The sequence below is a fragment of the Rhipicephalus sanguineus genome, chromosome 3 (assembly GCF_013339695.2).
Source record: "Rhipicephalus sanguineus isolate Rsan-2018 chromosome 3, BIME_Rsan_1.4, whole genome shotgun sequence".
In the NCBI taxonomy this organism is placed as follows: Eukaryota; Metazoa; Arthropoda; class Arachnida; order Ixodida; family Ixodidae; genus Rhipicephalus; species Rhipicephalus sanguineus.
Window position 1 is genome coordinate 100,752,644 of NC_051178.1, and position 14,628 is coordinate 100,767,271.

The 14,628-nt window shown below is 48.4% G+C and overlaps 1 protein-coding gene across 2 annotated transcripts; it reads right to left on the reverse strand.

The window, feature by feature from the left end:
- Nucleotides 1-269: 269 nt before the first annotated feature.
- LOC119386855 (uncharacterized) lies at nt 270-5,680 on the reverse strand. Of its 2 annotated transcripts, XM_037654120.2 has the most exons (3): nt 5,387-5,680; nt 5,151-5,296; nt 274-2,194 (listed from the first exon to the last, which is right to left on the reverse strand). In XM_037654120.2, the coding sequence occupies exons 1-3, from the start codon at nt 5,621-5,623 to the stop codon at nt 583-585; spliced, it is 1,995 nt and encodes a 664-aa protein (XP_037510048.1). In that variant the 5' UTR covers nt 5,624-5,680; the 3' UTR covers nt 274-582. The 2 variants fall into 2 exon arrangements, with proteins under 2 accessions (XP_037510046.1, XP_037510048.1); XM_037654118.2 differs by having other exon boundaries at nt 270-2,194; nt 5,151-5,680.
- Nucleotides 5,681-14,628: the final 8,948 nt, after the last annotated feature.

Consider the following 14,628-nt stretch of genomic DNA (forward strand, 5'->3'; position numbering starts at 1 on the left):
TAGAAATAGAAACGGCGCGCACCAGAGGACAAAATGAGAGACACGGACTGAGTGCTTAGTTCGTCTTTGTCCTGTTTTCCGTGCTGTTTCTCTTATCTTCAATGGACCGCCTAGTTTCAACTGAAAATAAACTGTCCCAGAGGCGCCTGCATTGGAGCACTCAGTTTATTTCGAAGATTTTCTGAAGATCCGAGACATTGTCAAATATAAAAACGTTGTTTCGCGTCCAAGAACAATGTGAAGCCAGTAATGGTAATGAGCAGGAGCAAGCGTTTCAATAAAAAGAGCAGCCTACAAAAATAAATTGCATACTAACGAGAGATTCCAGGCCCGTCTCGTGGTTACAAAACAGCTTTGTACAATAGCCTAATCTTCGCGTTTGATCACTTCTTGTCTGAATGACTAGAACGCTGCACACAATGGACAGTTTAAAAACAGCGCCAATAGGCCGATGGATGACAGCGAAAAATGGAAACTGAAGAAATTTTGTATATGTAGAGTATCGGAGAACATCGCTGTCCTCTTCGTCTTACTAAGCTTTCTAAAAACTGTGCCTTCACCCCGAAAGTTTCACGAACGGGTCTAGCCTACAGAAGTGCTTCGAAAGTTGCCCATGGTTTCGTCGTCCTTCATTAGTTCCTCGACTCTCTTCATCAGTGCGTTAGTGCCGGAAACAACTTTGAGGGCAGCGTCGCAACGAGGCGAGCAGTCCACGCCTACGACATAGTGGGCCGCACACGTCAGATGCCCCATGTTACGGCCGATTACGTTTTCGATGACGAACCACTCGTTCTCTACACCATCCGCAGATGCCAGAAGACTGAAGTAAGTGATGGTTTTGTTTCCGTGGAACTTCGAGGCAAGCTGCCGAACAAACATGTCATTTTCGGCCGGGTCCCAGGATGCGAAGGAGAGCTCGCACAAGCTCTTGCTGGCAACCACTCCAGCAACGAAGGAACGCAAGTTGTCCTCACCCAGATGGAACCCGTTTAGCCGCAGAGCACGGATGGCCGAATTCTTGAAGATCATCTCGAGAAGCACGCTGTAAGGGCGACCTGCCGACCGAACAGTACGTCCTAGATCCGGGTCGCCACATCCGGTCAGCGAGAGTGCCCTCAGGGAATTAGCGGTGCTCAAGTAGTTGCACAGGGCTCGAAACGTGGGGACGTCCGACAGGATGCTCTGCGCCAGGCGGAGGTTGAGCGCACTGACCCGATACCAGAAGCACGCCAGGCGGACCACGAGTTCAAATGCCCTCGGAGTCCGCTCGGTGAAAGATCTTATCGCCACCGTAGACAAGGCTTCCGGAAACTCCTGAAGGTCAGCTATCGCCGACGAGTTGACAAAGTAGGCATCTTCTATACGGACTCGGCCGCCCATTCCGGTCTCCCGGATTACTCCGCAAACTGCCTTCAGCTTGTCCAGCGGAACGCCGCTCAGCGAGACTGTTTTGAGAGATTCGACGGTAACGGCAGTGTTCAACAGAGGCCGCAGGTCTTCCGGTTCGAGTCCTTCGATGTCCAGGGCGAAGAACGAGAGTTGCACTCGCGTGGTGTAGTCGAACGCCTGAATCCACTGACAACGTTGATGGGCGATCACGGGTTGACCTAACTGTTCCACGTCAGTAGCTCCAACGTCGCGCGGCCGTTCTAGCCGCGGCTTCGGTCTCCAGCGGCAGCCGTCTATGTCCAGACTCTTGAGACACCCCTTTTTCGCGGACACTAGGGCAGCGAATAGACACGCGCACTTTGCACTTAACAGGAAGCCCGTTAGACGCAGCTTCTGAAGGTTGCTGCGCATGCGGAACGGCGCCACAATACACTTGATGTCTTGGAATGTGCTTGCGGGATCTGTCTCCACACCTTCCACGCTCACCGAGGTCAGTTGAGCGCTGTTGGCCATGAAGAGGGAGAACCTGGAAATTCCGTTCTGCATATAGGAATGCACGATGCTGCCGTGCAGATATAGATTCTCGACGGTTTTGTTGCGGCGAAGAGCGGCGACTAAGCGCGTCCCGCTTGCGTCGTCGTAAACGAGTCTCGGTATCGTCAGAGTGGCGAGACACGTGGTGTCCTCGAGGAGCGTACAAACCGCGTCTAGAACGACCGACGGCGCCGCGGCGCTGCCGAACACGACCAGCTTGCGTAGGTTCGTCATCGTGGCGACGGCTCCGAACAGTTCCTCTCGGATGCTCCTGTGCAGAGAAAGGTGCGCAAAGTGTGACTGATTAGGTTTCTCTGAAAGTGAGCGCAGTCCGTGGAACGATTTCGTCGCAGGAGAAACGTGAAATATTTAAGTAGCTTGAAACAGAAAAACAAGAGATGTGCGCATGCGCCTACGGTCCCATAGACTACCAAAAACCCACTCGCCTCTAAGCGAATCAGCCCTCACTTTTTCTGCGACTTGATGGCGGTATGCGAGAATTGGTTAGCGTGTAGTGTCACTGCACGTTGTGGGCACGTCCGTATTCGCTATGTCTGTCGCTTTGCGACTAAGGCTTTGGTATTACGGTACGCCATAATATCTCATTTCGTCACTCCACTATTATGTTGCTTCAGATGGTTAGCCTGTGTTTCAGTTGGTTAGGCACCCACCCATTTTTTTTAAGCTGGACGCGCGAACGTCGACCGTCGGGTCGATAAACGCCGTATAACGAAGCGCAGCGGCGGAAATAAACAAGATTACGCGCGTGCGCGCTATGAGCAGTCCTGTGTAGCTGTCTTCAGCTAGACTGCTCTGGGAACCGGATACCACCCCGCTTCGTTTGAGCTCCGTTACAGTTATCCTGTTTTCATTTTGAACGCTGTTCAGGTTATAAAAAGAAAGGCCAAGTGGTGCGCTTGAGATGGATGGGATGTGATGCACACCCCATGATTATGCTACGTGCGTACCAGCATTCTTTTTTCTTCTTGTGGCTCACGCAGCACTTTCCCGAGGCAAAAATTTATCTGCTACCGCAAGCCGAAAAAAAAGCAAGGACAAAAGAGCTGGGGGTTGGGTCCGTTTCGCATATTAGCCTGGCAGACAAAAGCTGCACAGGAGTGTTCACTACGCGCATGCGCATATTCTCACCGATTTCGCCGCTATGCTCCTTCATACGGCGCTTATCGACTCGGCGGTGTGCGCTCGCGCGTACAATTTAAAAAACTGATGGCTGTACACATGTGGCTGCATCGTGCTATAGGTCCGATCAACCCGAAACGTCAACCGGAATGCCAGGGGAAAGACCACATGCGTAGAGAACAGCTCATCACGGTTACGTAGGTGGAACCAGCTGTCTAAAAAGTGGTGCTGCTATAGAGCGAACGCTCCAAAAATAAGGCTTGATTTTCTTCAAAACAATTCTGATCACGCGTTGTTGCACTGAAAAGTGGTATACCAGTCGTGCTGTTGGAGAATTGGCTCAAGTCCACGTCATACCTAACAAAGCCAGTGCCCATCGTTTCAAGTTTTCTATATTCTATGGGCATCTGTCTCGTCATAACGTCTGGCGTAACGCTAAACACTAAGTGACAACGAATCACGTACTGACAAATCACGCGTCCCAAATGGCCAGTCCGTCGATTCGGACGTAGTCATTTGGAAAGAAACACCGTGGAATGCGCCGCAACGACACCACACTTGGTAGATGCTTGTATTGCTGGAACGCATGCTAGGTACTACATTTCCTGTACTGTAAATACAGGGTGTTTTTTTAGACAATACAGATTTTTTTATAAATATTCCTATGACAGTAAGGCTCTTGTTTTCGCACACGCACTCCACGTCGAGACGGAAAAACTTTGTCGCAATTAAAATGACACTGTTACCACAAATTAACAAGAACTCGTTAATCACCTTCTTAATTATTGACTTGAGGGCAGGTGTTTAGAAAGTTGCAGTGCGTACCAATTTATAGCACACTTATTTTTTACGAATTACAAAAGTTGCACATAGGCCGAGATACTCTTCAGCGAATGTCAAGGGCGAAATTTAAACTGATCGCGCAAAGCGCGCACGAAGCGGGACCGTTCAGCTACGTCAGACAAGAACTACCCGTCACATGGGAGCGAAGAGATTTGAATGAAGGCGCGTCTCGGCCGTATGTTTTCTTGAAAAGCTGCAAGTCACCGCACTTAATTGTGCCCGCGCATCGCCTTATTTTCGCGCGTAGTGTTTGGAGCTCATCCGTTTTTTTTTTTCGAAAGTGGGCACAAGAAAACCGCGATATCAAGCTTTTCTATGTCTGGTAACCATAAAACTCAGGGGCTGCCACTTCGGCGTTTCTTCTTGCAGATACGCGAAATAGTTATTCGCGCCTTTTTATAGTTTAAGAAAGAATCACATAAGTACCACCCAACGCAAACAAACATTGAGCTGTCTACTTGTGTATTTCAGAATATTTGCTGATTTTTCTGGCCAGATTCTGCTTCTGGGTGACTCAAATCGAATTTCGTGACTTCCTTGTCACGTGTCGTCCCGGTGTTCCGCCGCACATCGTGCGCGCCGGGAGCAATCAGTTTTGATTTCACCCTTGAAATTCGATGATGGATATTTCGAACAACGTGCAACTTTCGTGATTTAAAAAAATGGGTGTGCCATGAATTGCCACGCACTACAACTTTCTAATATAAACACCTGCCCTCAAGACAATAATTAAATATTAAATAACTAGTTTTTGTTAATTAGTGGAAACAGTCATTTTAACTGCGGCAAAGTTTTTCCGCCTCGACGTAGAGTTCATGTGCGAAAACGGCAAGAGGCTTACTGTCATAGGATTTTTATTAGAAATATGTATTGTCTAAAAAAACACACCATGTAGAAGTGGAAGCGTGCAGCTGCCGCAGCGAACAATAATTGTTGGGCTTTTACGTCCCAAAACATCGGTGTATGATTGTGAAGGACGCCGCGGGTTCGGAAATTTCGAGCACCTGGCCTTCTTTAACGCGCACCTAAATGTAAGTACGCGGGCCTCTAGCATCTCGCCTCCATCGAAATCCGACGGCCGCGGCTGGCCGGTATTCGATCCGGCGACCTTCGCTTCAACAGTCGTGCATCATAACTCTACTAAACCACGGAGGGGTGGTGGTGCCGCAACGTAGCAGCTGTGAACTGCCATCGCGACAAAACGTCCGATAACTCTACTGAGTTCCGACTCAAATCCTACTCACCGGTATTCGCAGAAGAGGCTACCGAGAATCAACGTCCGTAAGCTCGCGCTTTGCCGAAGCGTCGATACGACGCACTCTCGGTACTCGCCGAGTCCACTGCCTTCGATTAGGGCGTCGTCCAGGTGTAGGCTCTCAACGCAGCTGTGCTGCACGAGAAGGACGTGAACGAGAATCCGGGCGTGACGACTCCGCGCTTGCTGCATGCGGCCGCCCCTGCCCCTGTAGACGACCCGAACCAGGGACAGTCTTCCGGGACCTCGGAGTTCTCGCAACTGCAAGCCGACGGGCCAAAGGACGTAATTCCAACGGGACAAATGATCGAAGATGTGACAGGTGGACGTCGAAATGGTGCCGCCGTCTTCGCCAGCGACGCCTTTCGCGCTGCAAGGAACGTCCACACTCAGCCCCGGAAAGCGTCGTTTGAGTTCAACGGAATCCAGCCATTCCGTTCCGAAGCGTATCTTGTGGCCCATGGCGTGCTCGGAAGGTTGTGGGCAGGCGTTGTAGCACAAAGGCCGTTGTGCTGCTCAGTGAAGAAGTTTTAAAGTGCCCCTAAACTACTCCGAGTGCAAAGACGAGGGAGTGCTTTCTCTCTCGCCTTCAATACCCCGCTTACAGGTGCTATTTCCTCCTCGCCACTTATTTCTTCATAAAACTCGCAAACCATGTCAGCTCTAAGCGTTGAGCCTATCAGGATTTCGTGCTTTTCGGCTACGCGCTGTAATCTGCCATTGCGCAGTCGAAAACGCGCAAAACGATGCAATATCAGTTGATCGCGCGCGATAGTCTTGCGAGCCAAGGCAGAGGGATTGTGCTGCGTGGCAAAGCAAGTGAGGCGACAATTCACTACGGATATCCCTTGTATGTGGACGAATGGAGAACCTCTTTCTTAATGACGTCACGTGAAGGTACTGCTGGTGTCTTGAATTGTCTTCGACAAACAGCGCAGGAAGAAACGACTGACAAATATTTGAACAAGGACAAGCAGTTGTCTTTGTTGCCTTATTTCTGCGTTGTCTGGTCCTGCGAGGTTACCAACTGCGCAGGAGCGGACATGGATTACCAACTAGCCCAATCTGATACTTTGCGCCATGAATTGTATGGAAAAGACAAGAAACGCCAGGAGAGAATAACGCGCTCGTTTCTTTTGTGTTTTCAGTGGTTTTTTGGGGCTTTTAATGGCAGAAACTAGAACACACCATTTTCCAGTGTTTGGCTTGCACGCGTGTCCTTTCGCCGTACGGAAGCGGAGACCAATACACCATTTCAAAGACTTTGACGTCACATCGGATGTAATGCTGCGGCCGATCGGTTGACTGCTGCTTAATCTCTGCTGCTTTGATTAAGCACGCGAGATTGTTCCTGAAACATTTGTCATCGTCGACCAAGAAAAACTGGCTTTTAGCTCCGAATCATCGCGAGAACAAATTGAAGATACCCAACATTGGCGATAAGATGTTTCGTTTCTTGGTTTTTGTTTTCGAGAGTTTGCACGATAGCGACGTTATGGGTCTTCTTGTTTACTGTTAATAATCTTGAGCTGAGGACATGTGATATTTAAAAGTATAACGTGTAAGATACGCTGCTCTTCCTGTCAAGATTAGTACGGGTAGTTCTTTCGGCTTGGGGGGTAGTTAGTCTATTGTTTTACACAAAAATACAATAAAAATATTAAAAATTCCCGGGGCCCTTCGGAAAATGACTTACACAAACCTTCCATAAATATGGCTGCGGTAGTAGTGCCTCGCGCTAAAACCTTCTGCGAGTATTACACATCCTTAGAAGGCTGCACTCGCGAAGAATAATAATGAAACTGAAAAATATTGGCATCCCTTCGCATGTGGTCCTAAAGTGCAGCGTAATCGCTAGGAGATTTTGATAAGAAAATAAGCCTTCGCACTTAAAGGAAGGATTATCCAGCCCCTGGAACTTGAAACTGGCTCATTGGTTTTTTTCCAGGATGCTGTTCTCGCATAGCAACTAATGAGCAGGCCCGAAAATTGTATAGAGAGCAAAATTAATCAACCATCGAAAATAACAGGAACGAGATGTACAGATTGCTCTGAAAGCCATAAGACACAAATACGCTATGTGAAAAAACTGTACATTTGTTTGATTCTCATGTTAATTCGTCACAGTCACTAATAGCAAGCAGATTTGAGGTGGTATGCAAATGTTTACATGATGCGTCATGATTCTCATTTAATACACAGTCACGTACAATAGTACAGTTTTAAATCAAGCTAATTAACGGCCGCTTCAGCGCCCCATGAGCGTGCTTATGCTCATGCTGTACACATGTCATGATTCGACACAGATCGATGTTAACATATGTGCCGTCACAGTCACGTCCTGCAATGCAATTTCGGGGTTAAGCTACTGGAAACCAGAGGTGTCTAAGCGTGCATCCGCAGCTCGCCTACATGAAGCATGTGTGTCAGATGCTTCATTTCACAGTCATTTTATTTGCCCGTACAGCCAGCCCGTCAGCAGAGTCCTTCAATACTTCTCTTGGTGTATATCAAGCTAGCGAAACGGCCGCCAGCGCACCATGCGCGTGGCATGTACCGGCGCTGAATTATGCTGTACATGACATGCCGTGTCATGATTTTCATGTTATGACTTGTCATTTATGTTCGTCATACAGTCATGTTACGCCATACCAATTTTACGCCATACCAGTCATGTTACGCCATACCAAGCGACCAGGAGAGCACAAAGTCGTAGGCGGCTAGATAGATAGATAGATAGATAGATAGATAGATAGATAGATAGATAGATAGATAGATAGATAGATAGATAGATAGATAGATAGATAGATAGATAGATAGATAGATAGATAGATAGATACGCTCAAGGTCGCAGAAGTTCGCTAATAAATGCTTCGCATTTAATATGGCTGCGGTAGTGGTGCATCGCGCTAAAACTTCTGCGAGTATTGCACGTCCTTAGAAGGCTGCACTCGCGAAGAATATTAATGAACCTGAAAAATATTGGCATCCCTTCGCATGTGGTCCCAAACTGCAGCTAGGAGGTTTTGATAAGAAAATAAGCCTTCGCACTTAAAGGTTTGTCCTCCTCCTGGAACTTAAGGAAACCGAAAGTTTGGGTAGTGCGCGATTGTATTTAACAGCTCTAGATAAACTTACGAAACACGTGTAAGCAAGGCAAATCTTACATTTTTATGAAAGGTTAAACAACACTTGGCTAATCCCCCCAAAAACCAAATCACTGGTTGAGAATGGTCTTTTTAACAGGTTCAGCAAGTTACTGACACACACACCAAAATGACATCATGATTGTTCACATTGATAAACACTGTTCAGAGCAGTAAGTATTTTTTTGCACTGATGGACAATTATTTGCTTGTTTATTTCTGCTGGTAATTTATTTCCCAAATTTTCGGCCCTGAAAACTGTATGCAAATGTTGTCGTAAGCATTCTTTGTGGGGAAGATTAACAGTTTCCATATACTTGATTTCTGGTCACACGAGAGGATGTGCAAAATAAAGGAACATGAAAAGGCATCCGTAAGCGTCTCGGTCTTCATTATGTGCTCATACATATACAATTAGCACGTCAGAACCAGGCTTATTACGCACGACGGTTAGGAACTGTTTATTGATCCATCAATTCAAACCCTATTAGATCACCAGCACTCAAAACCAAATGTTTTTATTTAATACAGACGTTTGCCCTAATAACATGCACAACACCTATCTGTGTGTATATTAAACGTTTTAAAGAAATCATTCGCTCGCATGACGAAGGTGCGCCTCTCTTGCGCTGTCACCCTAGCAAGCTTCAGCTGAGCGCTGAAGTCGCCGTTCCAAGCAACGAACGTGTGCTTCCAAATTTTTGAAGCTGCGAGGAACTGCATATAGCTCCGTCTGTTTGGCATGCCACCTCTACGTTTTTGGTGACCTCAGTGCCTGTATAAAGAAAACGGCGAACGTTGCACTCCTCGAACTCATGTTTTACGGGCATGCAACGAGTAAGTGTGCGTCAAGGCGGTCAATATGCTCACCTTCATTAGCTGTGTTTTTCTCCGCAGTAGCTGTGTCAGAGGGGCTCGTGCACAGCGTCGGTGCAGCCTCAACGGTATCCACATCTGATGATAGTTCCCGACGACGCTTAGAACGCGTTTGCTGTCTAGGCAGGCGAGCTATGGACGTTTTCGCGCTTGACAAATACGCCGGGAGGCCACGAAAATCCTCGGCAGTTTCGGAACGTCGCGCTGCGACGTCACGACAGCACCTCCGATTATCCACTGGTCCACGCGAATGATGTCACTCTCGTCAAAGTGCTTTTCACAAACGCGTACATGTGGGGAATCGAATGTGAAACCACAGTTCCTTGTCGCGGTATGGCGCGCTTCCACTTTTCCCGCCGTTCGGTGTCTCGAGGAAGCGAGAACATCGGCACTTTTCCGTCGTTTCCCTTTTATCCGGATCGACATCCGAGTACGCAGCAGGTACGCGGAATCCTTCCCGACCTTCAGGCACAACACACTAGCCACATGAAAAAAACCTACAGCCGAAAAGGACGCGCTAACACGCCACAATATTTCGCAGTGACACCGGCAGCCACCTCTGCTGCCGTCGGCGCGATGCCAACAGAATGGACGCAGCGCCGCCCCGCGGCCTCCGCTTGCATGGCACAAAGCTCCCTCATAGAGTTACGGCGCAGCTTCATGACCAGGAGAATATTGAAGGACTCTGCCCGTAGTTCACAATCTCCAGCTCTCCTTTGTCTCTCCGCTTCGGCCTTCCTAGACCTAAACTCCGGGTCTAAACGGCGACGCTTAGCGCATTCGCGCTTGGCTAGAAGGTTCCTATGACGATGTTCGTATTCTTCCTCGGCAGGTTTTTGCAGCGCGCGAACATAGGAAAAAAGAAAGAACAGAGTAGACAAAAACAGCGCTCTTTCGGTCTACTCTGTTTTTTTTTCCTATGTTCGCGCGCTGCAAAAACCTGCCACTATGATTACCAATCAACTAGCCCAAGCCTCAACACTTATCAGCTTCCTCGGCAGAGAGCATCTTCTTGGGTCTACCCATCGTCTACTATACTAGCCACGTGCACACGTGAAATGGATATACGAGGAAAACCATTATCTCAGCGAAGTTCTTGATCTACGCCTGGCGCGGAACAACCTCAAGCTTCAACAGCTCTGCTGTCAAAATGCAAGAGAAGGAGTTGAGGAGAAACTGGATTATCTACAACTTTGTGGTCAGAAGCAGCAACAGAATACACGATGAAAAAACGAAGGCCACAATAATCACAAATACAAAGTATAGGCAGAAAACACGGAAATGACATTGACGGACTAAGTTTAATCACACATGAAGGGTTCAGCACAGATTAAAAAAACGCTTGAGCGTGCGAACGGCGCTCAAGCGCTTTTTGCGCGAGCAGCAGCGCTTGAGCGCCAGCCAGTCCAGTCAGCGGCCGTGCGCATATATTGTCCATCTCTTAGGTTGTATTTCATGACGGTTTAAAACCCGCAAGCATTTCTATGCCGACTCGACGAGAAAATTGTCTGCCCGTTTCTCTGTCACGTTAGGACCATCACCGCTATAAAGTAATAAAGAAATAAAAAAATCGAGGCAGCTATACTCCGTGAAAGGCGTCGAAAGAGCGAAGCTGATGCCCCCTTTCATCATGCTATTGCATTTCTCGCTTTTGCAAGTCTTTTCTAATTATTTCTGTGTTATATCATAGATCGTTATTAGTTACTTTTTGTTAGGCTATGTGGTGCTAGTAGTGCTTTATTGTACTATCGCATCTGCTGTCGCCCCTTTCGTCAAACATTTCATTTTGCTCTTAAGTGTCGGCAGTTTACTCTAAGGATATCTTTGTTCTTCAGGTTAAGCCATATGGATGCCACGCCACGATATGCTCATTCAGGACCGCCCTGGAACGCTACGATAGCGGTCCGGTGCGGCCATAGGCCATTCAACCCGACGAGTTGCCCAAAACGCATATTACTACCACGGCTGCACTGGAACGCAAGCAGCGTTGTGGGTACTGCTGCTGTGCATGACTTCTACACATTGCCGTAGCGGCATGTACGCCCTCTCAGCATCCGAGCGAGCGTACAACGACGCTCTTCACCTTCTACAACGATCGAGCGAGCCTCTGTCAAGCCACTCTCGGCGAGGCGCAGCCCTTTACCCTTCCTACCGGGCCTCACTCTTTACACCGCAAGACCACGTGATCCAAGGGACAACCTGCGGGGTATGTGGCTCTAGGTGACGACCAGAGACCTTCCACGGACAGGGCTAGCCCCTAGCACGGCCGCTACGTAGCGGCCGTGCCCCTAAACAGCGCCGCTGTTAAAAGCAATGAAGTTTGCACTGCGGAGCTTCGGTTTGAGCACGGGTCCTCACGATCCGAAGGCGAGTGTTTCAGCCACTACGCCACCTGCCTACGCTTGCAAGATATGAACACATGTGACCCACATGAATAGTTGAATCGTGTACCTGTGTTGCAAAACAAATGTAGCAAGATAAGACTCTCTATGGAGGGTTCGTTGAAATTCGTGGGAGCTTAAGCAGAAACTCGCTTAAGCAGAAACTTCGCTTAAGCAGAAACTGCGAATTTTGATCATAAGGGCGCGGTCGAGATCGCTGGCGCACGCGCATTCTCGACAGACACCAGGAAACCGCTCGAGGACAGGGGTGCTATGCAGGATGGCCCGAGCTTCTCGGGCACACGAGTTTGCTCCGAGCCCGCCCTACGGCGGCCATGACAGGAAGACAGTGCGGAGCGCGCCATATCAGCGTTGATAAAAACGGCTACAAGAACGAGCGTGGCGTCACAAACGCATGTGCGGCATTTGCGGCGGTTTTCAAAGGAACACCGCGTGCGAAAACGCGTCAGCGCGGCCACTCAGTCATCATTTCAACAGTGCAGCGACGTCAGCGTGATTGTCGCGCTATCTTTTTGCCAACTGATCACCGCGCTTCCCATAGGCGTGTTCGTGGGCATTTGTCCTCTTTCGGGCGAGTTCTTTCGTTCCACCTGCAGAATGGAAATTTCCACTCTCGAAGGCAACAAGGGCGCACACCCAGCACTCTCGTGCAGCTCGTTTCGCTTCTCAGGAATATTACAGATAAATAAATATACAGGTTACTGCAACTTACATGACACGACTGAAAAGTTTTCTGCAGTAACGAATCGATAGAAGCAATGCATCCACAAAAAAAAACGCCAGGCCTGCGCTGAAACCGCAGCACAGTCACAGCGAAAGCTGGAAGAGCGACGTTTCTAGAGCCCGTTAAGCTCTAATGGGGCTACAATACAAGTACACTAGAAAGATACCCACTACGCCATAAATCACAATTTTTGTGAAATTGGGAAGCACCTAATAAGCCATTATTCATCATTCTGCGGAGAAGCCAGGCACCAGCTACACGTCTGTAAGGCATTATGTGCACTTTGCGGACGTGGCGACTGATGACGATGAAGAATTATGGCTCAGCCCTTTGTAATGGGTTGGAATCTTTAAACGGCCCACCAGTTATGTAATTTGCATTGGGTGACGCCCGGTCGCTATTCCCCTCTCCCGTCATGCTGTATAACATATGTTGACGTGGGAGAGAGACGGGGGGGGGGGGGGCGAAGAACTTTACTGAGACCCCGAGGAAATGTATCGTGCGCTTATGGCCTTCCTTGGCAACCAATACAAGTGCACTTGCGAGGAACCCACTACGCTATAAATCGTTGTAATTTTACTGAGATTCCGAGGAAGTGGATCATGCGCTTATGGGCTTCCTTGGCAACCATACATATGCATTTGCGAGGAACCCACTACGCTATAAATCATTGTAATTTTTGTGAAGTAGGGCAGCAGGCCCTGTGCCATTTTTCGTCCTTCTACGGAGAGCGTTGGTACCTGCTAAACCCATGTAAGGCATTATGCGTACTTTGTTGATGCTGTGCCTGATGACGATGAAGAATTATGGCAGAGTCCTTTGTAATGGGTTGGAAGCATTCAACAACCTACTCGTTGCGCAATTCGCATTGTGTGACGCCTGGTTACAGAATTCGCTTTATGCGACGCTTGGTGCTTATTTTACTATTCTACCACGCTATATTGCACATGCTAATGTGGTTACATCCCGACATGAAGCCTGTATAGGACCTTTTTGCAAAGCAGTTTCAAGCACCGGCATGGCTCAGAGGTTGAATACTGGGCTCCCACGCCCAGAGGGCCCAGGTTCGAACCTCGTTCCATCCTGGAAATTTTTTCTTGAAAAATTCGTTTTTTTCTTATTTCGAGCGATACTGGTTACGGACACCGGCGGCGGCGGCGGCGGCGGCGGCGGACAACTACGGCGCCAAAAACGGCCGGTGAAATGATCTCATAACAGCTTTCGCTGTAAAACTCGGCAGATCCCACGTACCGTGGGCGTCGATGTTATGCGAAGATTGCGGCGGGTAGGGGACTGTGGCGTGACCTTTTTTTACTTAGCGACACGTTACAAAATGACGCTAAAGATTTGTATAAATTTTATACGCACACATATATATGTTGAAGAGCCGCATGTGTGTTATATAACCCGTTGTTTTCGGTTGGGTAACGCTGCCAATGGCAACGTGGGTATTACCAACAGCAGAAGCGGTAAGCTGATCTGTAGCGCTTATACGTGTCTCGAGAACGCACGCACGTTTCACGAACCCGTGTGAATGTGTGGAAGAAGTTCTTGACAGTTCTTGAACAAGGGCATTATCACCGTGATCAGTGTGCACCAGCAGCTGGTCATGACTGTTGTAGGATCCGGTCGTGATCGTTGTGACGAGGGGTCCATGTGTAATGAAGTATGTGGTATAGTAGAGCTGTTGGAATTCGTGGATGCCTCGGTCATTTCGTCGACAAATTGTCTGTCGACAGAGCCGGTGACATGTTGGAACCTGAAGCAACCCTTCGCGTTGGTGAGGTTTAGGCCGTCGAGGCTGGTAGGCCTCGATAGTGCTACGTAGACCAACATCAGTGGATGGTGTTTGTCGTATTCGTAGACTACCTGGGCGTATGTGGCCTACGTAGCCCAGTCTACAAAGCGGCTGTCAATCAATCTGGCATCATGCTCGGTCAGCATGAGTCCATCGCCCAGCCTCGTAAGAAATGAAGAGGACACTGCGTCGTTCTGGTGGACGAAGTGCACTTTACGGTGCGGTGATGTAGATATCATGGAACTTTCGTTAATATATTCCTCCGGGGTCAAGTTATGCTTCAATATAGCTTGCTGAATCATCGGAATACAAACGTAATGTTTATTAGACTGCAATAAAAGCGGAGGGAACACTGGAACTACAGACGTCAATCTGATATGACGCCTGTATCGCAGGAGCACACATCTTTGGAGTATCATGTAGTGCTTATTGCTTTCTTGTAAAATTAAAAAACACACAACCACAGTTGACGTGACACCGATATTACGCCTGCCTAGGATGTTTTTCCAAACCAGTTTATA